The 24022-nt window shown below is 42.6% G+C and overlaps 1 protein-coding gene across 1 annotated transcript in view; it reads right to left on the bottom strand.

The window, feature by feature from the left end:
• Positions 1-218: 218 nt before the first annotated feature.
• Positions 219-24022, bottom strand: part of slc15a2 (solute carrier family 15 member 2) — a 53076-nt gene continuing 29272 nt past the window's right edge. The window contains exons 14-23 of the mRNA XM_061723077.1: positions 23839-23927; positions 16105-16186; positions 14415-14549; positions 12423-12587; positions 9556-9602; positions 9360-9467; positions 7695-7797; positions 7450-7593; positions 5593-5697; positions 219-4699 (exon numbers count right to left, since the gene is read on the bottom strand). Coding sequence (XP_061579061.1) covers positions 4490-4699; positions 5593-5697; positions 7450-7593; positions 7695-7797; positions 9360-9467; positions 9556-9602; positions 12423-12587; positions 14415-14549; positions 16105-16186; positions 23839-23927 — 1188 coding nt within the window. The 3' untranslated portion in view covers positions 219-4489. The remainder of the gene's footprint in view (positions 4700-5592; positions 5698-7449; positions 7594-7694; positions 7798-9359; positions 9468-9555; positions 9603-12422; positions 12588-14414; positions 14550-16104; positions 16187-23838; positions 23928-24022) is intronic.

The following is a 24022-nucleotide window of genomic DNA, read 5'->3' as shown; positions in this document are numbered from 1 at the left end:
AGGTGATAGGAGACTGACTCATAAAGGCTAAATGCCTTCAGTTTTGTAATGAAATAGAGAAAAAAATATCAACAATAAACATCAAATAATAATGTTATGCCAAAATGTGATTTTTATTTAATTTTTATTTGAGGGTCCGGCCCCCAAGGTGACTGTCTGGTAAAATTCTAGCCCTCTGATAAATATAGTCGGTGACCCCTGGCATACACGGTATATGCTTTGTGATCAACTGTTTTTTTATTATTTTGTTGATGCATACAATTAAATTGAACAATTATGCACACAACTGTATAGCAAAAACCTTTAAATCACCCGTCCCCCCACCCACCCTGTAGAGATACAACAAGACAACAATAACACAACAGGACAAAACAAGCAAGACAAGAAAACAAAAACAAAAAAATAGATAAATGTTCAGTCAATGTTCAGTTCTTTCAGTTTTTCAACGGCATGTGTCCATATTTTTAATGTCCTGGTCCTGCACCACGAATTCTTGCCACTGAAAGTTCCATATGTAAAATGTCCATAAACAGATCAAACCAGTGACATGTTGGTAGATCGTGTGGTGGTTTCCATCCAAGAGCATCTTTTTAGCGGCTGTTAATCCTGCCAGGTACACAACTTTTTCTTTGTAATGTAAATTTAACTGAGAGTCACTTCACTTTATTAATTCATCCCTTGAAGAGCGATTAGGTTTGCAGCAGATATAATCATTCAGCACATTCATCATCACGTTCAGACATAAAAACATACATGATGGAGCAGAGAAAAACTACATCAGATGCACCGAGATCACAGCCCACAGAACACAAGGAGGGAGAAATAATAAAAAGGCAGACTACCGATCAGCATAAATAGTTTTAAATAGATTTCAACAGCACAGGTGGCAGCATGGACCAGGTTCTAAACCACAATCACCTCCTCTTCTCTGCAGCGTTCAAAGCCTTCATGGAGAGAGGCCCAAAGGAACATTTAGATCTATTTTTTGTAGCTGGGGTGAACAGTTATGCGAAGGCCAGCGGGAAGAAGCTTATATTCTTGGTTAAGAGGGTGAGTATCGTCCCTGTGAATGGACTTTGCTTTATTAATCACCTGAGAATTCAAAATTTGGTCCAGACTGCTGAACTTGACCCCAGCAACTTTAGAAGCAACATGCACAATTATTCTCCACAGGGAGTTTTTCTACTTGCTGGCAAGATTTCCGTACCAACAAATGATACAAAATGAAACAACAGATTCAATAAAAGCACTATAAAACATTTTCATCAGGGTTTTGTCTACCTGGAATTTAGCGAGCTTCCTCAGACAAAAGAGGCGTTGTTGACCTTTTTTGCAAAGCGTTTCACAACTCACATCAAATTTGAGCATATTATCAATTATAGTGCCGAGATATTTATAACTGGTCACTAGCTCAACTGGTTGGTACAATGAGCAACTGGGGATTTACGTCTAAAATCAATGCAAACCTCTTTTGTTTTAGAAACATTAATATGAAGGAAGACTTCATCACACCAAGATATAAAATCATCAAAAAATCAGCATGTGTCCATATTTTTAATGTCCTGGTCCTGCACCATGAATTCTTGCCACTGAAAGTTCCACATGTAAAATGTCCATAAACAGATTAAACCAGTGACATGTTGGGAGATGATGTGGTGGTTTCCATCCAAGAGCAAGCATGTCTTTAGCGGCTGTTAATCCTGCCAGGTACATAACTTTTTCTTTGTAATGTAAATTTAACTGAGTCGTCATTAATCAGGACCGTGGGAGAACATGGGATTGCCTTTCCAGTGACATTGGATATATACTGACTTTTTGCCAGAATGATAATACAATTGCCAAAACATGTGATACACGGTATATTCTGAGTGAAAAACCTAAAAGAAGAACCTCTGCCTGAACAGATCAGTCCTTTGTGGAGCCATCCCGCTCTTATTTGGAGCTGAGCAGCAGCTGTGAGGAAACGCCAGCACATGATGAGTGTCCCCATCACAGGCCTGACATTTCCTCCATCTGCTCCGTCCACATGCTAATCCCGTTTGGAGCTCCAGAGGACAGATGAGCCCAAATCCAGTTAATATGCTAATAAAACAAATAATTCAAGATAATATTCCGGGGATGCATAGATTTGTTTTGTGTGCTGTGCTTCTTTGTCATGTGCTAATGAGAATGGTCGCCGGCCGCTCGGCGAGCTCAGGATAATTTAGTGATGAATGAAAGCTGCAGTGGTGTGAGTGAGCTGGATCATCCGAACATCCTGCTGCTGCTGCTGCTGCGATTAAACAAACTAAACACACCAGGGCAGGATGTGCATCTAAATACAGGGGAAAACTTCATACCTTCAAGATAAAGACTTTTAATAAAAATAAAAATTGACACAAAACAAGTTTGAACACAGTTAGTAGTGTATTTATTACGGAAAAGTATCAGGGCCAGGCAGGAGAAAAATGAAAATAATATTTTAGAGGAGGAAGATTTTTGTTTTTTCATTATGCACTTCGAGAAAAAAGTCGAAATGTCGAGAAAAAAGTTGAAATGTCGAGAAAAAAGTCGAAATTTCGAGATTAATGCTTAAGTACAATTTTGAGAAAAAAGTCGAAACCTTGAGAAAAAAGTCAAAATTTCGTGAATAAATTTGAAATTTCGACTTTATTCTCGAAATTTCAACTTTCATTCAATGTCAACTAAAAAGACAGAGCAGGATAACAGCTTTATAGTGCCTTAATCTCTATAGAAGGTTATCTGGAAAAGGTTTATGTACAATTTCAAGAAAAAAGTCGAAATGTTGAGAAAAAAGTCAAAATTTCATTGACAAAATTGTTCAAGTGGTCAACTTGAATTTATGTAAATTGGTAACAACAAGGTTCAGAATACAAGAATTGGCTTTACGATATTGATTTGAAACACATATCACACATATGCAGTTGCATAACTTCAGAAACGTAGCCTTAACGTTCCACTCCAAGGAAGTTAGTTAGTTAGTTAGTTAGTTAGTTAGTTAGTTAGTTAGTTACTGCTGCTGCTGAGTAGCTGTCAGTCGCTCTGCTAAGTGGATTTGATGAGAGGAGACATTTGCACAAGGATGTAAATTGTAAAATTGTATTTCAACTTTATTCTCTACATTTCGACTTTATTCATGAAATTTCGACTTTATTCTTGAAATTGTATTTCAACATTAATCTCAACATTCCAACTTTTTTCTCGACATTTCGACTTTTTCCTCAAAGTGCACAATAAAAACAAATCTTCCCTTCTCAAATACTTTTTCTCCTGCATGGCCCTAATACTCTTCCGTAATTTACAGAACTATATTTAGCGCATCATCATTTCTCCTCATATGTAATGTCCCTTCAGGGATTGAAGTATTATTGATTTCAATAATTCCCAACCTTCCCTGCGTTTACACCCTAAAACACGATCACAGAACTCCCCAAGCTCTAGTTTGAGCACAAACAAAATAACAATACAATACAATACAATACATCAAATATTGATTTGTCATTTTCAGAAAGGCCCACGTTAGCCCTGCTGTTGTAATCACGTAGAACCTGGAACACACGCAGCTACACGTTACACCGTTACTCTTTATTACGATTAAAAACCTGTGGTTTTCCTATGTTAACATTTAAAAACAAAGACACTGATATGTTTTAACTCGTATACGCCTGTACAGCTTCCCTGGTGTTCATGTGCTTGTGAGCGAGCGCCGCTGAAACGTTAAAGACGTTTGGAATATTCTCATACAGGAGACGTAAGATGTAAACAATCATTTGTCTGTCCAATACACGTCATGATTATTACACTGCAAAAACTCAAAGTCTTACCAGGAATATTTGTCTTATTTCTAGTTAAAATGTCTCATTTTTATTCAAAAAAATCATTACCAGAAAAATAACTTATTTGACAATTTTCACCTGTTTCAAGTACATTTTCACTTGAAATAAGTAGAAAAATCTGCCAGTGGGACAAGATTTATCTTCTCATTACAAGCAAAAAAATATTTTTCCACTGGCAGATTTTTTTACTTATTTTAAGTGAAAATCCACTTGAAACGGGTGAAAATTCTTGTTTTTTCCAGTGATGACTCTCTTTTTCTGACTAAAAATGAGAAATTTTAACTAGAAATAAGACAAATATTCTTGTTAAGATTGTGAGTTTTTGCAGTATATGGAATATCATAGCAAACATTGCCATTTGACATGTCGTTAATATTAATATACAACATATGAACAGATTACAACAAGACTACGGACCATCATGTGGGAAATCACCCATTTAGCATCTGTTGGTGTTTATCATCGTCGTTCCTGCATCGTTCTAACATTTACAAGAGAATGGAGTGTTTCAACGAGGTCACAAACACTGGATCTCTAGAAATGTCTTGCTGGTCACAAGTTGATGCTTCACCAAAGTAATACTTCAATAAGTAAAACAATGAAAGGGATACATTAGTTAGAATGATTGGTGGACTTTGTACAGGGCTGTAGAATCAGAGTTTCGTGCTCCTCACGGATTTGTTCAATTGAATGTCTTTACTCTTCTTCCTCTTCTTGTCCCCTTGGTCGTCCTCCTTCCCCGGGTCGTCGTGGTAGATCTTGTCCAGGTTTTCGGGGTCTACGTAGGTGTAGAAAGTGGCCATGATGGAGAAGATGATGCAGACGGCCAGCAGCAGCCCGGCAAACAGCAGGAACTCCTTCCACTGGAGAAGATACAGATCACCATTTAAAAAAAGATACAAAGGATTTAGATTATGGAATGTAAAAGGTATTCAGAGAGTAAAGGATCTTTATGTAGACAGGGTTTTGCTTACATTTGATCAGTTATGTCAGAGATACCAAATACCGAAGAAACACTTCAAATATTTGCAGTTAAAAAGCTATATGTCTTCAAAACACAAACAGTTTATGTGTTTACCATCTTTATCTAAATTAGAGGAAATAACACTTGCAAATTTAGGAGGTAAGGGCCATGTATCTAAATATTACAATATACTAGTCGCACATAGTACTGAATCAGCAATAGATAAATTAAACGCTTGGAAAATGGATATAAAAGAAGATATTGATGAATTAGATTGGAATGATGCATGTTTAAAAGCTCAAAAACAAACAATAAACACAAGGTCTGGACTACTCCAATACAAGTGGTTAATGAGAGTGTATATAACCCCCGTCAAACTCCATCATATGAATGCTAACATTCCAGATGACTGTACAAAATGTTTGAATGAGAAGGGAACATTATTTCACTGCTTATGGGAATGTGTGAAGATCCAAAACTTCTGGAAGGATGTTATACATTGTTTGTCAGAGATGTTTAATGCTAAAGTCCCCCTAAATGCCAAACTGTGTGTGCTTGGAATAAACCCAAAGAACTTCCTACAAACGTCAAAGCAATATACAGTTCTGGACGCTGGACTTCTTCAGGCCAGGAGAGCTGTTGCATGCATATATATATACATGCATGTTCAAAATAAAACCTTCAAATCAAATCGAAAGAGGACAGTTCAGCTGCAGGAGACTTGAGAGACATGAGACAGGCCGAGTGCTGGCGGGGAAAGAGAATCTGGGGGATTATTTCCCGGAGTCCTACCTGTTCCAGACCCGCCCCTTCGGCCACGATCAGCACGATCACGTTCCCAAACGCCACCGTGAGCAGCCAGCCGGCCTGCAGGACGGACTTCATGTTGGCCGGAGCCTGCAGGACAAAAAACCCATCATTCTAAAGACATGTCTCTTTATTACAGGCTCATCTCAGGATTACAGCCTACTACTACTGTAGTAGTAATAACAGGACGAAGGGACAAATATGGGATTGCTAAAACCATTTGTGATCTTTTTTTTTTTTTTGAGTTTGAGTTTTATATTATTGTGATCTTTAATGGATAATAATAAGTTTTTGGTTTGCAGCAGATATAATCATTCAGCACACATTCATCATACAGCCACATTCAGACATAAAAACATACATGATGGAGCAGAGAAAAACTACATCAGATGAATCAAGCTCACAGCCCACAGAACACAAGGAGGGAGAGCAATAAAAAGGCAGACTATCGATCAGCATAAATAGTTTTAAATAGATTTCAACAGCACAGGTGGCAGCATGGAGCAGGTTCTAAACCACAGTTACCTCCTGTTCTCTGCAGCATTCAAAGCATTCATGGAGAGAGGCACAAAGGAACATTTATATCTATATCAGAGGGAAGAAGCTTATATTCTTGGTTAAGAGGGTGAGTATCGTCCCTGCGAATGGATTTTGCTTTCTTTCTTTTTTTGCTTTCCTGAGAATTTTACATTTTCATCCAGACTGCTGAACTTCGCCCCAGCAACTTTAGAAGCAACACAATTCTCCCCAGGGAGTTTTTCTCCTTGCTGGCAACATTTCCGTACCAACAAATGATACAAAATGAAACAACAGATTCAATAAAAGCACCATAAAACATTTTCATCAGGGTTTTGTCTACCTGGAATTTAGCGAGCTTCCTCAGACAAAAGAGGCGTTGTTGACCTTTTTTGCAAAGCGTTTCACAACTCACATCAATTATAGTGCCGAGATATTTGCAACTGTCACTAGTTCAACTGGCTGGTTGTGAAGAATACTACAATGAGGAACTGGGGATTTACGTCTGAAATCAATGCAAACCTCTTTTGTTTTAGAAAGGTTAATTTGAAGGAAGACTTCATCACACCAAGATATAAAATCATCAAGTACCTGGCCATGGCTAACTTCATCATCACTAAACAGAATCATCTGCATACTTTATGATGAATCTGGAACACTGAAGACGTGCTGCAATGACAAGCCACTAAACTGCATATATTAGATTATATGTTGAGTTTCCAAAGAGAAGAACGAAGACACTCCTACAGTAAATGGCTCGGGACACGTTGCAGATCAAGTGGAACGCGGCCGTGTTTTCATTTTCAGTCATTCATTTGCTCAGCCACACTTTTATTCTGCTGAAAGATACAAAACCTTTGACTCAACTCTGTTCTCTGTTACTGGGCAACACATTCCACTCCAGGACGTCATCGCTACCTTCTGATTTCATCACTTCTGACACACAGGAGTTTACGGAAGAGTATTAGGGCCAGGCAGGAGAAAAATACAAATAATATTTTAGAGGAGGAAGGTTTTTTTTTCCATTATGCACTTCGAGAAAAAAGTCGAAATGTCGAGAAAAAAGTCAAAATTTCGTGAATAAAGTTGAAATGTTGAGAAAAAAGAAATCTCAACATTATTCTTGAAATGTCAACTTTTTTCTCGAAATTGTATTTCAACATTAATCTCGACATTTCGACATTTTGACTTTTTCGCCCCTTTTTTCTCGAAGTGCATAATAAAAAAAAAATGTTCCTCCTCTAAAATCGTATTTTTATTTTTCTCCTGCCTGGCCCTGATACTCTTCCGTAGTTTTGACCCGGATGGCAGCGTATCGTGACGAACCTGTGAGTAGGAGAACTCCAGGCCGGTGATGGAGAACATGACCTCTCCCACCGTCATGAGGGCGTACTGGGGGATCTGCCAGGCGATGTGCACGTTGTTGCCCTTCACATCCTCCATCCTGCGCGCTGTGATCTGACCTGATTCCTGATGAGGAGAACACACGGTGGGGTCGGTCACGTTGTACAGAGAAGTCAGTCATTAGTGAGAGAAAACAGGGTTGGTGCAGGAGCAGGAAGTAACCGGACCTCCATTAGTATGAAGGTGTAGGAGGCTCCGAAGTCCAGCAGGCCCAGGTCCAGGTCACGACAGTCCCTGGACGGGAGGCTGCAGCTGGGGACTGCTGGGTATCTGTCAAGGAGACGGGCACACCAGAACAATAACCATAAGGATTCATTAAAGACGGAAAGAAATGGCATGGCTTCCCCAGCTACGTGACAATAAGACGCACAAAGTCTAAACTAAAGCTAAATATTTCAGTGATGCATAATTTTACATAAAGTCGCTCTCTCAGGTCAGCTGATCAGCTGCTCCTTAGAGCCTAGAACTAAGAGGAAGCTCAGAGGGGACGGCGCCTTCGCTGTTGCAGCTGCAAAACTATGGAACAACCTGCCTCAGCAAATCAAACAGGCCTCCTCTCTGTCTGGTTTTAAATCCCTGGTCAAAACCCACCTTTTCTCCTTGGCTTTTCACACCTAGCAAGACAGTTGACTTTATTTTATCCTTTTATTCTTTTTTTTATTCTTTTATCTTTTATTTTATCCTATTTTATTGATTGATTGTATGACTGTTACCTTTATTTTATGTCTTTTAACTTACTTTATTTTATTTAACATTTTATGTCTTGAGCTGTTTTGTCTTGTAATTTATTCTGTACAGCACTTTGGTCAGCTGTGGTTGTTTCAAAAGTGCTTAACAAATATAATTGGATTGGATAAAATAAGTAGAGATTCATATTTTCACTTGAAGATGAAACCAGTTTCTGTTACAAACATACATTCAGTACCACACTTGACATTTCAATCCATGCACAGAACTAGTCATGTATAGTGACTGCCCCCCCTCAGGCACCACACATGTAGGGAGGATGGTAGTGTCTCTGAGGGAGAGAGTAGAGACAATAAACCTGCGTTAGCTGAACTCTCTCTACCCTGTTCCTGACAACGCTCCCGGGGCTGGAACCAGCACCTCCGTGTCGTTTAACGCAAGAAGAAACGCCAGCTAAACCCTTGGCTATCACTTTTTTTAGATTTAGAGAAAAAAAGTGCAGTTTTACTGAACAGCCCTGCAAACATAGCATTTCATCATTGCAAAAAGAACTAGTGAGTTTAAATTAAATAGCATATGCCTGTATGTAAATTTAAAATTCTTCTTTTTTGAGCTATTTGTGAACGGAAGAGTACATTTTTTTTTTATTGTGCACTTCGAGAAAAAAGTGGAAATGTCGAGAAAAAAGTCGAAATGTCAAGATTAATGTTGAAATACAATTTCGTGAATAAAGTCGAAATTTCGTGAATAAAGTTGAAATACAATTTGGTGAATAAAGTGGAAATGACAGCTATGCAGCAGCAGCCGTAACTAACTAACTAACTAACTAACTTACGTCCTTGGAGTGGAACGTTAAGGGGACGTTTCTGAAGTTATGCAACTGCAAATGTGTGACGTGTTTCAAAGTAAAGTAAAGTAAAGTAAAGCCAATTGACTTTTTTCTCAACATTTCGACTTTTTTCTCGAAGTGCATAATGAAAAAAAAATCTTCCTCCTCTAAAATATTTTTATTTTTCTCCTGCCTGGCCCCAATACTCTAACGTAATTTGTGTGCAAATAACCGTGATTCAAATGTCTGCTCTGGGTCTGGATTTGTCTTCGTGTCCTCCTCTAGTCTGAAGCCCCGCATCCACAGGATTACTCACGGTCCTCGCTCCACGGTCTTGTTTGCAGACATGCTGTAACCAAGAGCTGCGTGGAAACCCACATCTCCAACCGTTATGTTCACAGGGTTCTGCAGCGTGTTGAAGAACCTGTTGAAAGCAGTTATTCAGCATCTCCAGGCAGCAAAACATGGATAAAATGTTCAGTCCTAGTCGCTGAGAGGGAACATTGTTTTACCGCACATAAGGATTCCCATCTTGGCTTTTGGTTATATAGTCCTCCACCTAAATGAGGAAAAACAAAAACCAGGTAAAGGCACTTCCTGGGAATAAAAATGTTTCCTGCCCTCTCAGCTCCAAGTCTAATACGGTTCAGAATCCACCCTGAACAGCTGGAATACTTCAGTTTATGCTCGTATTCTGGTGGACTGGGTTCTACGTTAACAAAAATGCTAATGCAATGGTTTCAGCAGTCTTAGGGCCCGATTTACTAAGATCCTAAATAAAGAGTAGTGCGTGTGCACTGAAAAAGTTTGCGCGTGCAGTTGTTGCGTGGTTTGCGGGTGATCAACTAAGAATGCGTGCGCAATTGATAACAGGTGCAAACAGCAGTATTTAAATGAGGTGTTGCGTGTCTTAAGGTTTGCGAGGGCAAACTCTGCGCCATGGAGAGTCTGGATGGAATGCACAGTCACAAGTCACAAGCGCGAAATGAAATTTGACGAGTTGGAGTTAGAGATATTAGTGGAAGAGGCAAATAAACACATTCATGAACTACAGCAAATAAATTTAAACATTACCAAAAGAAACGCAATATCGGAGAAAACCTGCGATAGAATAAATGCAGTTGGTAACACAAAAAACGGAAAAACGTCTAGTTTTCATATTTCAATTTTAGGCACAGATCAAAAATACGAAATAGAAAAACGGGCCACAGGACTGAATTTGATTTTAATATTGAATTGGTCGGGTTTGCGTGACCCGGCGGTGCTCGGCATGATCTGAGGAGAAAAAGACAATCAGACACAGAGCTGGAGAGCGCTTTGATTCATCTATTTATGAGTTAAGTTTTTATTCAGATTTCCACAGTATATTGCAAATATGATATATTATATAGCAAACACTGACAGTAAATGTGTGACAGACGGGACCATCATTTGGCCGAAAGAAGAGAAGAGAAGTGTTCAGAACAGCGCGCAGAGCGCACACTAAAGGCTGATTTATGGTTCCGCGTCACACCAACGCAGAACCGACGGTGTAGGGTACGCGGCGACGCACGCCGCACCGCGACCCTACGCCGTCGGCTACGCCGTCGATTTAACGCAGAACCATAATTCAGGCGAAGCTGCAGTCTCTGCGCTGATCCTGACACAGCGGGTCGGAGTGGATTTGGTCATGATGTTTAACCTGTGTTTTGTGATTAATAAGCACGGGTTTTAATTAAATGTAATTTACGAAGGATGATTTCACGTTCAATAAGATAAGTAATCAATAAAATAAAAATTGGCACAAAGGCTTGGCCTGCTTGTGGGCGAGTGGAGGGGGGCACATTAAAAGCAGGTGGCAAGATATAAGGCGGAGAACTAAAGAAAAAGTGGCCTTTAATAAAACTTGTGCAACCATTTTTAAAATAGCATGCAGCAGAATAAAGACTCTCTCTCTGCGTATTCTTTGATTTTGGATGTCGCCTCCTTGCCACAAACAGCAGCAGCAGATTAGCACCTTCCTTTCGAACATATTAAATACAGACGCAATCACAATACGCGCAATTACTTTCAGGCTTGGTAAATCTCATTGCGTGTGGTAAATTACCCTATTTGCATCTTCTCCTCCCAGTATTTAGCGCTCTCTGGCGGTTACGCCCCATATTGATTATTCATCAGGGCAAAAGTACTAATTGAATTGCGTGTGCAATTTTGCGCATTTCAGAGACGCAGTCGTCTTTGCACGCTGTTAGTAGATCAGCTGGCACTTTGGTTTGCGGGTGCTGTCAAGTTTGCACAGGTTTTTACACACGCAAACCTTTAGTAAATCGGACCCTTAGTGTGGTGTCATTTCCTCTTTTAAGGGCATATGTGTGGGATTTCCCAAAGTTAGAACCAGGTGAGGCATCATTTCATCACTACAGCCGACGTCTGTGGAACAGCCTGCTGGAAAACCTCAGGGTTCAGAGTCTGTTGATGCTTTTAAAATCAGGCTCAAGCCTGGCTCAAGAAGTGGCTTAAGCCAGACCCTCCTTCATTAGATGATTGGTTCTAAATAATTACGATATCTTTGTAATGGAGAGGATAACGTTCGCTACGAGGCTGCAACAATCCAAATTTGAAGCAATCTGGGAAGATTGGAAAAGTTATATTTCCCTGAGACGCCCTGCTTTTGTTTGAGATGTATTTAATTTACCCATTTGTCTTTACATAAAGTTTTTTTTTTCTCTTGATCTTAATGAAAACACCCCATGTTTATGTTTTTGTTATTTTTTCTGTTTGTAAGAAAAAGAAAAATGGATCGTAGTAGAGATATAATGTTGGTATGCTTATGTTATGCTGTAATGCTCAGACTCAAGACTCACCTTTTTAAATTGGCTTTTAGCTGATTCCTTTTAGTTTTTCTTATAGACGCTTGTTTTAACTAGCTGTTCTTGTTATTTTAACCCAGGTTTTATGGTTTTAAGTCGTTCTTATGCTTGTTTTAGCAGGTCTTGCTTTCTAGACCTACTTTTAGGATTTTATGTTATACTTTTAAACTCTTTTAGTGTGTATTTTAACCTCATAGCCTATCTTCTCCTGCTTTCTTGCAGCTTTTAGCTCCAGTGTTTCCTCATGGGGAGCCTCCATGCTGGGAGTGGACTCAGGACTATCATTATTAAGTTTGATGTTTTATGTAAAGCGCTTTGTGTTGCATTTTTTATTTGTATGAAAAGCGCTATACAAAGAAAGATTGATTTGATATAAATGAATAAGTCCAGAAGTGCTGTAAAAGTAACTCAAAGTGGCTGAGCAGCTGTTGTGTTGGAAAGTGTTGGATGCAGACTGGAGAGTGAAAAAGAACATATGTATCTTAGGGTACGATATCGTGCACGTTAGGCCTGAGCTCAGGGTCACTCACCAGTTTGCACTGCATCCCCGTGGTTCCGTTGTACAGGAAGAGGCTGAAGGCCTTCTGCTGCTCAAACGTCTGACTGCAGGAGAAACTCCCTCCACCACCGCTCACTTCAATGCTCAGCTCTTCAGTGGGACCCTTAAGTTCAACTGTCTCATATTTAAGAGGATCCTGACATGAAAAAGACCAGCAAGCTACTATTAATGTTTTACCCAAATGTGCATATGAAAGCAGACTCTTAATGTAAAACATCACCAACATGAGCAGAGATGGTTCCTGTGGTACAGGAGGTTCCACGTGTCTGGTCTGATCCTTTAAGAATCTCAGCAGTTAATAGTTTGGTTTTTGCTTTTAGAAAACATAAAGAACATCCCTATAGTTTTCTAAAACGATCTGGCTGAATTGATGCCTCTGCAGAGCAACTGGAGGCATACAAGGTCATTTACGGCATAATGAGTGTTTGAACATTGTGTGTACTTTAGTGGAGCACTTTAGAGACAATAAACTGAATGCTTAGTTTATTATTGTCCTTAATTGAGTTACTTGATTCATGTTATTCTATTTATTTTGTTTAAGTTACACATTATCTTTATGTCATGTATAAATCTGCTCTTCTATGCAGCTGATAAACTTGAATACGGAAAACACTAAAACACCATCATCTCTGACAAATAGTGAGCATGAAATCCTGACTAATAAACCTTCAAACGTTTATTTCACTTGGATTTCGACATTTTATTTTCGGTTTCATGCTGTCACAATCCCTTGTTTGTGAATTTAGTCTAACTGCTTCCTGTCTGTGCTTCAGTTATGAATGAAACGCTGCTCATTCTTTGTTTTTTATGTTTTCAGAACCAAACAAACAGAAGAACAGAAAAACAAGCAGAAAAACATTTTTATCAGCATCATATGTTATCACAAGAAAGAGAAAGATAGCAAAAAAAAATGTATTTTTTCTGTTTTAAAACTGGAAAAGTAAAACAGAAACTACCATTATAGGTCTAGTAAGAGTGATGGAATGCTGGGAAAACAGGGATTCAGGTTTCAGTGCGTCACAAGAGGCCGGATGTATAATTAACAACAAACTAACTAACTAATAACCAAGTGACAAAAGGGACAGTTTTGTTGTAGAGAACACCATCTCCAAATCCATGAAGGGAAAGGGAAGCTATTATTTGTTTTCCGACAGCATGTTTCAAGAAGAAAACTTAAAATCTGAAAAAGACAGGAACATTTTGAATTTCAATATTTATTGTTGGTCTGTGGCAAATAATAGCTCATTTTTTGTTCTCCTTTTTTTCATTTTGAAAATAAAAAAGTCTTTTCCCGTTTCTGCTTTTATTATTGGTAATAAGGAAACGATTTTGTTTTCTCAATATTAAAAGGAAAATCAGTTGGCCGTCATCTACACGGACCTACGGGGCATTAGGGCAGGAGAAAAATGAAAATAATATTTTAGAGGAGGATTTTTTTCCATTATGCACTTCGGGAAAAAAGTCGAAATGTCGAGAAAAAAGTCGAAATGTCGAGATTAATGTTGAAATACAATTTCAAGAATAAAGTCAAAATTTTGTGAATAAAGTTGAAATGTTGAGAAAAAAGGCAAAATTTCGACTTTATTCTTGAAATTGTATTTCAACATTAATCTCGACATTTCGACTTTTTTCTCGACATTTCGACTTTTTTCTCGAAGTGCACAATAAAAAAAAATCTTCCCCTTTCAAATATTTTTTCTCCTGCATGGCCCCTTATACTCTTTCGTACGAACCCATCTATTCATAGGAGTGTGTTTTAAATCTGTTTTCTTACTCTCTAAAAGTTCTGCAGTGAATTTAACTTTCAGTGTCAGCGTGACGAATAAACAGGCCTTTTTTGATCAAACAGTGGCCACACCTCCATCTACCTTATAGCACTTTTTTTTCCTTTTTTTTGAACACCTGACTGCCTTTTTTAGTTTGCATTGTCGTACTACACATGACTGGTAAAGTCTCTGCTTACCTGAAGGTGCGGGATCGGGTCTGGAAACAAGTGACTGTGAGCGATATGAGGAACTTTCACAGTCACATCCCCGTGTGCCAGGTTAACCACCTGCAGGAGACACTGGCCCCCAGGGGCCGGATCCACCACCGTTTTCTAGATGACAGCACCATAATAGTGATTATTGGAAAATGGACTCTTTTCAAAAAGTTATTGTTAAAATGTCAAAAAATAAAAAAAAATAAAAAAAATAAAAAAAAATAAAAAAGATATATATATATATATATATATATATATATATATATATATATATATATATATATATATATATATATATATATATATATATATATATTAATGGATAATACCATGTTGGTAAGCACCTAAGGCATATATATATATATATATATATATATATATATATATATATATATATATATACATATATATATATATATATATATGTATATATATATATATATATATATATATATATATATATATATATATATATATATATATATATATATATATATATATATATATATATATATATATAAATATATATAAATATAAATATATAAATATATATAAATATATTAAAAAAAAAAAAAAAAAAGTTACATTTCCAAAGTGACGAAATCCTTCAATACCAATCACATATTGTGCCAGCTAAATCATAACGAGATTTACATGACAGTAGGGCTGCACGATTCTGGACAAAATGAGAATCACGATTTTTTTGCTTAGAATTGAGATCACGATTCTCTCACGATTTTTTTCCAATATAAAATTTATTGCACTTATTACTTTAACTTTGCAACAGCTGAACAAAAATATAATAACAATAAACATCTCTTGTCTTCTTTACACAAACCTTTGAATAATTTAAACAATAATAACAATTTTGAACAATATTTGTTCCTCCCTGAGTTGAACACCCTTTCAGAAAGGGGACTTGTAACAGATCCTGTAGTTCTGAGGCAACAAATTATTCCTCTGGCTGGGATGAACCCCCCATTGCCTTTTGCTGCTATTAAGAAGCTGCCGATACAAAAGGTAAACGTTACAAAAAATATGATGGTGCCTGATAAAAGACTGGCATCAACTTTGTAACAGCTGACATTGAACATAAAAACAATAAACCTCTATCTTGTCTTTAAATAATTTAAACAATAATAACAATTTAACAATATTTGTTCCTCCCTGAGTTGAACACCCTTTCAGAAAGGGGACTTGTAACAGATCCTGTAGTTCTGAGGCAACAAATTATTCCTCTGGCTGCTTTTTGCTGTAATAGCTGACATTGAACATAAAAACAATAAACATCGCTCTTGTCTTTAAATAATTTTAACAATAACAATTTTAACAATATTTATGTGCAATATGTGTCAGGTGATTAGAAAGGTAGATGTTTCTCCAAATGTAATCCACAATCATTAACAAAATATAACAAACATGACAACATGATAGTTGACCATGACAAGACTACAACAACCTAGAACATAGGCCTAGTCCTTTTTTTATGCAGCCATCTTTAAAAAAAAAAAAAAAAAAAAAAAAAAAAATATATATATTTTTTTTTTAAATCGTCGTCATTTGGAAGTGAGATCGCGTTCAAGCATGAATCGAGATCGCGATTTTTTAACGATTAATCGTGCAGCCCTACATGACAGTAAAGTCTTGTCTTCACGATGCTGCTCATACGTACCACCACGTTCACCTCCACCAGCGTGGCTGCTATGAAAGCAAGCGCAGCAAAAATCATTCCTGTGGCCATTTTCCTCAGAGGCCTGAAGGCAGACAGAGGCAGCCACGATCACACACCCCACACTCGTTAAGATTATCACGTACTTGTGAGCATTAAAGTGTATAACTCTTCACTTATTACAAACATTCCTTGTTGAAAGGTTTGGCTATCTGCATTTCCTCGTGGGATTTGGAGCGATTTCCCACTGAATCACGCCAAGATTCCAGAAACTGTGACTCATCCATTCAGCCAATATTTGGCTGTATTCACAATAATTCATAATTCATCATGAAGTTTCCCCTTTGGGGATTATTAAAGTTGAATCCTATCCTACCTTTTGCCCCACAACGCCCCACTTCCACTGCCATGCTTTATTATGCATTACTCTAAACACCCGATTTAAGCATTGAGCCATTCTGAGTTAAGTATCTTTACCCTATCCTATGAATGTGTTCAAACATCTTGCAAATTGAAATGGCGATTATATTCAACACCGATCCAAGGGGCCTGTTGGTACCTAATCACAGGTGATAACAACTAGGCCTGTGTTGAAAAAAATTGATTTTCCAATTCTAAATCGATTCTCATATTAATTCCTAAAAATCGATTCGTATGTCTAAAGATCGATTTTTTTTTTTTTTTTTTGGTATTTTTTTGTTTATGCCCAAAAAAGGTTTTGTTGGACATGAGAATAACTAGTGCCATGTTTTTGGCTTTAAATATGTTTAAAAGGTATGAAAACATTAAAGTTTTCAGTTATAATTGCATAAATTGTCTATATTTCTTTGCTTTATATACTGTCTTGGGGTTACATTTGCATAAAATGCTAAAAACTAAATTCTCAAAAATGGGAAAGAATAAAACGAAAGTTACGCCTGTAACTACGGTTCTATGAGTCCCGGATGACCGCCAGGCGGTGCTGTAAGCACTGGATATCTCCCCCTCGCGCATGCGCATGTCGAGTACAATACCAACAATGTCACGTCACCCGTGACCCCTGCATGACCCCCGGAAGGGTATATCTTCCGGCGTCAGCATGGGATCGGCTCCTAGAATCTTCTCGCGAGAGCACGAGGATTCGGAGTGACCGGCAGGCCTGGCGGTCATCCGGGACTCATAGAACCGTAGTTACAGGCGTAACTTTCGTTCTATTTCGTCCCTACTGACCGCCAGGCGGTGCTGTAAGCACTGGATGACGAATACCAACAATGTCACATAGAATCCCGGTCACATACCTCACTGATCAGGGGCAGAAGGACCCGGGAGTAGAACCACGCCCAATGGTTGGGGAGTGGCGACATTGATCCGGTAAAACCTGGAGAACGTGTCTGGCGACGTCCACGAAGTCGCGGTGCAGATGTCCTCCAGAGGCACCCCCTGCAGGGCAGCCAAGAAGCTGCGACGCTTCTGGCCGAGTGGCACCTCACCCCCACTGGTAAGGGGCGGCCACTGGCCCTGTGGGCGCGCTCGACGGTGTCCACCACCCAGTGGGACAGCGCTGTCCAGAAACAGCACGCCCCCTGTTGGGGCCACCATGGCAGAGAACAAGCTGCTCCGACCGTCGCACAGGCGCGGTAGCATAAGCAGCAAGGGCCCGTACGGGGCACAAAGGGCTCGGCCCACTCTCTGCAGGACCTAGGGCAGGAACGCCACGTTCGGCCACAACATAGCCCCTGAGCTGACTGACAGGGCATGTAACACATCGACTCGCCGATGTCATGGCGAGGAGAAAAGCTATCTCCGTAGAGAGCCACTTCAGGCCCACCCGGGCCAAGGGCCCAAAAGGGTGGAGAAGAGAGGGCACCTAGCACCATGGGCAGGTCCCACACTGCTCGGGGGTTTATATTCATGTTTATGTTCAGGTTCTCTGGAAAGCGTCTAGAGACAACATCTGTTGTATTAGACGCCATATAAAAATCGAATGGAATCGAAAACTGGGGCCTTTGGGCTCCTCGGGGGGGGCAGCCTCAGAGCCCCCCTGAGAAAGAGAAACCAGCCGGTGGCACCCCACGGTGGCATTCACAACCAGGGCATGTTGCGATGAAATGACCGCCACATACACCCTTAAAGTGGACTGAGCACGGCCACCATCCAGGAGGGACCGAAGGGACCCCAGGATCGTGGCCACGGGGCAAAGAACAGGGTCCTCTGCCCCGTCTGCACACCAGGCAGAGAATCTCCCCCACTCGCACTCATACCAGAGGCGGGTGGGAGGCACATGGGCATTCGAGATGCCAGCCCTGACGGGTTCAGGACAGCTTGACAACAATGGGTCGGGCGCCGCAGCGGCCAGACTCAGAGCCAAAAGCGACGGGGTCGGGGTGCAAAACCTGAATCCCCGGCTGGAAAAGACGGTCCCTCTGGGGGGCGTCATGTTGTGTCGCAGCAGAGCCCCCGCAGCAGTGGAAACTATGTTTCCCCGGTCGGAAGGGGGCCACCAAGAGGAGCCCGTGAGCCCTCTGGAGGACCCTCTGCAAAGGCGGCTTGCGCCGGGAGAGGAAGTCCGTCACCCGGTTCCTGTCTCCAGGCAGGAACATCGCCCGAAGGCCGGGCAGGCGAGGAGCTGTCCACGCTAGGAGGCCCCGGGACACCTGCAGCAGCTGTGCAGAGTCGGGGCCCCCTCTGGTGGCCGATCAAGGAACAGTGGACACACTGTCCGACCGACCCGGCACGTGCCTCTTGGCATCCAGGCGGGGCTGTCCAGCCACATTGCAGGGGGCGTAGCGACAGCAGGCCCAAAGGTATAAGAGGGGCAAGGGTTGCCATCACGCACCTGGTGAAAAAAATCCTCGGTGACAGGGAGAGCCCGCACAGGAGCACCCTGAACCGACAACGGTGGCCCCGGTAGGCGAGCCCCCGGAACTACCGGTGACGTGCCACGACCGGCACGTGAAACAAGCGCCCTGTAGGTCCACAGTCGCAAACCACTTCCTCCTGACCAACGCAGAGCATCTGCTGTGGTCAAGCCTCCGGAAGGGCAGGACCTTCATGTATTCGTCGAGGTCCCTCAAGTCCAAGATGGGACGACGTCCGTCGTCTCACTTGCTGACGAGAAAGTAGCTCAAGTAGAACCCCCAGGCCGCGGCGGGGGGTCCACCGGCATGACGGCGCTCTTGGCCAGTAGGGCGGGCAACACCTGAGCCCAAGCCGGAATGTTTGCCGGGTCTCTGACGATGGTCATCTCAACCCGGCCGGAGATAGGAGGCCGGTGTCGGAACTGCAATACGTACCCCCGGGCTAGGGTGGAAACCACCCGGGCCCCAATGAGCAGGCAGCCCAGTAACCGAGCTGCTGCCGGAAAAGTAGCTGACGACCGGCTCCGTGGCCTTAGCGCCGTCTCCCCCGGGCTCCGGACGTCCCGGGGGGGCGACGGTCGGGATCAACGCCCCGACGCTGGTGGGACGGTCCGCGCACAGGGGGGCGAAAGTCACCAGCAGGCTGACTCACAGACCGCTGAAAGCCGCGCCGGCCGCCGTGGGCAGGCGGCCGGGGGCGAGGCCCGGGGGCCGGTGAAGGGCCTCCCGGTGTACAGGAGGCGGCCGCACCCCTGTGAAGGTACACCAGCCGCTGCCTGGTCTCATCAGCCAGGGCGGTGCGGTTCAGAGCTTCCAGGGCAGTTGCCCCAAACAGCTCCCCCGGTTCTGCCGGTGCCTGACGAAGAACCCTACGAGCAGTCTCCGTCAGGGGTGACTGCGCCAGTCAGACATGACGGCGCGTGTGCACCAGGGTGGACATCAGCCGCCCCAGTTCCCTCGTTTGGGAGGCAAAAAGCCTGTAGGGATATGTCACACATGTCCTGTGTGGAATCATCCACCTGTGCATCCTGCAGGGAGGTGGAGAGAGCCAGTAGCAGATGAAAAAAAGGGTGTTCCCCAGCCGGCCGATGCGTGCCGCTGTTTCATAAGCCTTACAAATATGCCCATCAGTAACCCTACTCTGGGTAGAGGGGCACTTGGGATCTGGCTTCAGAGCCTCATCAGGAGCCACTATCAGTGCTGCAATGGAGGGCTCGATGGGGGGGGCATGTGGTGGAGACCAGCCACAGCAGCGTCCTCCATCGCCGTCAGAGCACGGTCATCAGCCGGCTGTGACATCTCTCCAGGATGAGTGCAGCTCCCTCAAAAAACTCCGACAAAGACGGAATGTGAATTCCACCGGAGAAGGATTGCGCCTGTGGAAGGCGCTAGAGGCCACCTCCGCACGCGGTGCATTCGGCTGCAAGTGTGCCAGGGCAGTGCGGATAATGCTCTGCACGGAGGAACAAACCGTCCCCTCCCGAGAGCTCTGGGCAGATGAGTGCGAGGAGAACCCCGAGCGCTGTGAGGCCGGGTCCCCTGATGACACGTTGAAGTGGCTCGCCGAGGCTGCAATGGAGATGGCGTCCTCCGGCAGCGGCGGTGGCGACCCCAGAGCAAACTCTGGCATGGCAGGTTCCACCTGGCCAGTACCAGGTTGCAGATTGAGGAGGGGCGCCGTCATCTGCTCCATGTCGGCAGCCAAGCGATCTACCTTCGAGGAGAGCTGGCTCGTCATCCGCCGTCGTTTGGGGGCCCCCACCACTCTCTTTGCCGATCGCTTCAGAGAAGACCCCGGCTGAGATGAGGGGAGGCTGGCCAACGGCCCCGCTGCTCAGGGCCGAGGCACGACACGCAGAGGTCCTGGTCATCCGCAGGGTCCAGGGCGGCCATGCACCCTGGGCATGAACGCTCCATCACAGCGACCGGTGGGAGAGGGAGGGGACACGCTGCCGTCGCCACGGATGTGCTGGCAGGAGAGAGGAGCGGACACGCTGCCGTTCACACGAATTAGTCGGTGGGAGCGGTCACGCTGCCGTCACCACGGATGTGCCGGTGGGAGAGGGGAGCGGACGCGCTGCAGTCACCACGTAGGTGTCGGTGGGAGAGGGGAGCGGAAACGCTGCCGTCACCACAGCGAGCACGCTGCCGTCACCACCAATATGCCGGTGGGAGAGGGGAGGGCCACGCTACCGCCAATACGGATGTGTAAGTGGGAGAGGGGAGCGGAAACGCTGCCGTCACCACAGCGAGCACGCTGCCGTCACCACCAATATGCCGGTGGGAGAGGGGAGCGGCCACGCTACCGTCAGCACGGATGTGTCAGTGGGAGAGGGAGCGGACACGCTGCCGTCCACACGAATGTGTCGGTGGGAGCGGTCACGCTGCCGTCCACACGAATGTGTCGGTGGGAGAGGGGAGCGGTCACGCTGCCGTCACCACGGATGTGCCGGTGGGAGAGGGAGCGGACGAGCCGCCATCACCACGTAGGTGTCAGTGGGAGAGGGGAGCGGAAACGCTGCCGTCACCACAGCGAGCACGCTGCCGTCACCACCAATATGAAGGCGGGAGAGGGGAGGGCCACGCTACCGTCAACACAGGTGTGTCAGTGGGAGAGGGGAGCGGAAACGCTGCCGTCACCACAGCGAGCACGCTGCCGTCACCGCCAATATGCAGGCGGGAGAGGGGAGGGCCACGCTGCCGTCACCACGGCTATGAGAAAAGGCAAAAATAGGCGTCTTTACTCAAAAAGAAGAGAACAATCCTCTCTCGTTTCTTTCCTTTTTTTTTTTTTTTTCAAAAGAAAAAAATAATCTGCAAGGAAAAAATAATGTCGTCACATTAATAAAGTGGGAGAGGGAGCGAAACGCTGCCGTCACCACAAATGAGCCGGTGGGAGAGGGGCGTGGCCTTCACCACGGCTGTAAGCAAGACCAAAAAAGGTGTTTGTATTGTTTTTTCAAAAGAAAAAAATAATCCTTTTCCGTCTTCTCTTTTTTTTTTTTTTTTCTTTTCAAAAGAAAAAAATTATCTACAAGGAAAAAATAATGTCACATTAATAGAGTGGGAGAGGGAGCGAAACGCTGCCGTCACCACAAATGAGCCGGTGGGAGAGGGGCGTGGCCTTCACCACGGCTGTAATCCTTTTCCGTCTTTTTTTTTTTTTTTTTTCAAAAGAAAAAAATAATCTGCAAGGAAAAAATAATGTCGTCACATTAATAAGTGGGGAGAGCAAGCGAAACGCTGTCTCCCTGCGCAGATTGTGATCAGGTGTCAGGCGCAGCTTGACAGCTTACCTTCTGTCAGCTGGGCAGGGGGGCGGGGCGGGGAGACGCCGCCGCCACCCGACACCATCAATACCGCGTCGGCCACAGCTCCTCGGAGGACGAAAAAAAAAATCGTTACTCCTACCTTACGGCACGAAGCTGCACAGGGCCGGCGGGTTTCTTAGGGAGGAAAAAAAGGAGCTTCACAAAGCTCCTATTTCCGTCCTGTACTTCAGACGCGCGATGCGAGAAGAAAAAAGGAGCCGATCCCATGCTGACGCCGGAAGATATACCCTTCCGGGGGTCATGCAGGGGTCACGGGTGACGTGACATTGTTGGTATTGTACTCGACATGCGCATGCGCGAGGGGGAGATATCCAGTGCTTACAGCACCGCCTGGCGGTCAGTAGGGACGAAATAGAACCGATTTCATCCGTCTCTGTTTCCTCCCTGGATCTGTTTGATAATTCTGACCCACAATGTTTCTGTTTGCAGTTCTATCAGCATTCTGGGAGCTGATTGGTCCTTACAGCATCATTAGCTGCAATACTTGCTGTTGAATCTCAATATAATACTAGTATTAATATGTTGCAGAACTACAGTCATATCATTCATGCAACAGCTCAAAAAATAGTTTTAATAACACTAACCCAAATCAATATTGGAATCGAATCGAATCAAAGCGTGATAACTGATTTTGAATCTTACGAATCGAAATCAAATCGATTCTTGACATTTGAATGGATCCCCAGCCCTAATAATTACATACACTCCAATGTCACTCTTTTTCCATGTCTACACATCAATGTTAAAAAAAACATCACACTGGGTGTACATTTACAAAAGATTCCTTTCCTGATATCTAAAATTTTATTCATGTGTATAAAAGGTCAAAATGCTTTTAAGGAGCAAAGTTTTCATGTTGATCTACATGTACTGTATACAAGGTGACTGTGGGACAAGATGTGGTCACTTCTAATGCAGATATATATATATATATATATATATATATATATATATATATATATATATATATATATAATATATAAAGTGTTGGTATTTAATGACTATCGTGGTATAAATGTATTCCATTACTGCAAGAAAAGTTGACGTTAATACTTTTCTTAACCCTATAATGCCAGATGAATCATGTTTGACACAACAATTATGAAAAGAATATATAAACAACCAAATACAAAATGCATAAACTTAATTAATGTATTCATGATAGAAACAATAATTATTTAGAAATTGGTAAATACAAAAGTGGAAGTGTTGTTCATTTCAATATATAATCAACACTTCAATTAGGGAAAAAAAAAAGATTTTATATACATATACTGTCAATTAAGGCCACCAGGACCACAAAAATCTTAAAATGAATAAATAAAAATAAGACAGGAAGTAGGGGGGGGCTTTCGAGTACACTAAAAATAATGTTCTGATTATCATCAGATTCACATGTTAAAGTCTGGACTAAGTTTAAAAGCACTCAAAGTACAAAAAGGCCTAAATGGTTAACTGGTTGTTCTTCCAGCCGTATCCAAGGGATATCAATAACGCAGTCACATGGCTCATTGTTCCTGTTAAACGTTCACACCGCTGCCATAAAGATGGCAGTCGTTTTTACTCACGTGATTTTGATCCTGCAAAGGCCAACAAGCGGATATATAATGAGGTCAAAGATGGGAACAAAGACAAGAATCAGCAGAGCGTTCAGCATCTAGACAGCAGGGAGGGAGAGACCTGCCTTTAATTGAACATATAAAAGCTCAGCAAAACCCATAAAAACATCATTGTTACAGTTATACATTAAAA

Source organism: Cololabis saira, chromosome 6 (assembly GCF_033807715.1).
Source record: "Cololabis saira isolate AMF1-May2022 chromosome 6, fColSai1.1, whole genome shotgun sequence".
Taxonomy (NCBI): domain Eukaryota; kingdom Metazoa; phylum Chordata; class Actinopteri; order Beloniformes; family Belonidae; genus Cololabis; species Cololabis saira.
Note: the sequence above shows the minus strand (reverse complement) of the source record. Positions and strands in the feature narration are given on the sequence as shown.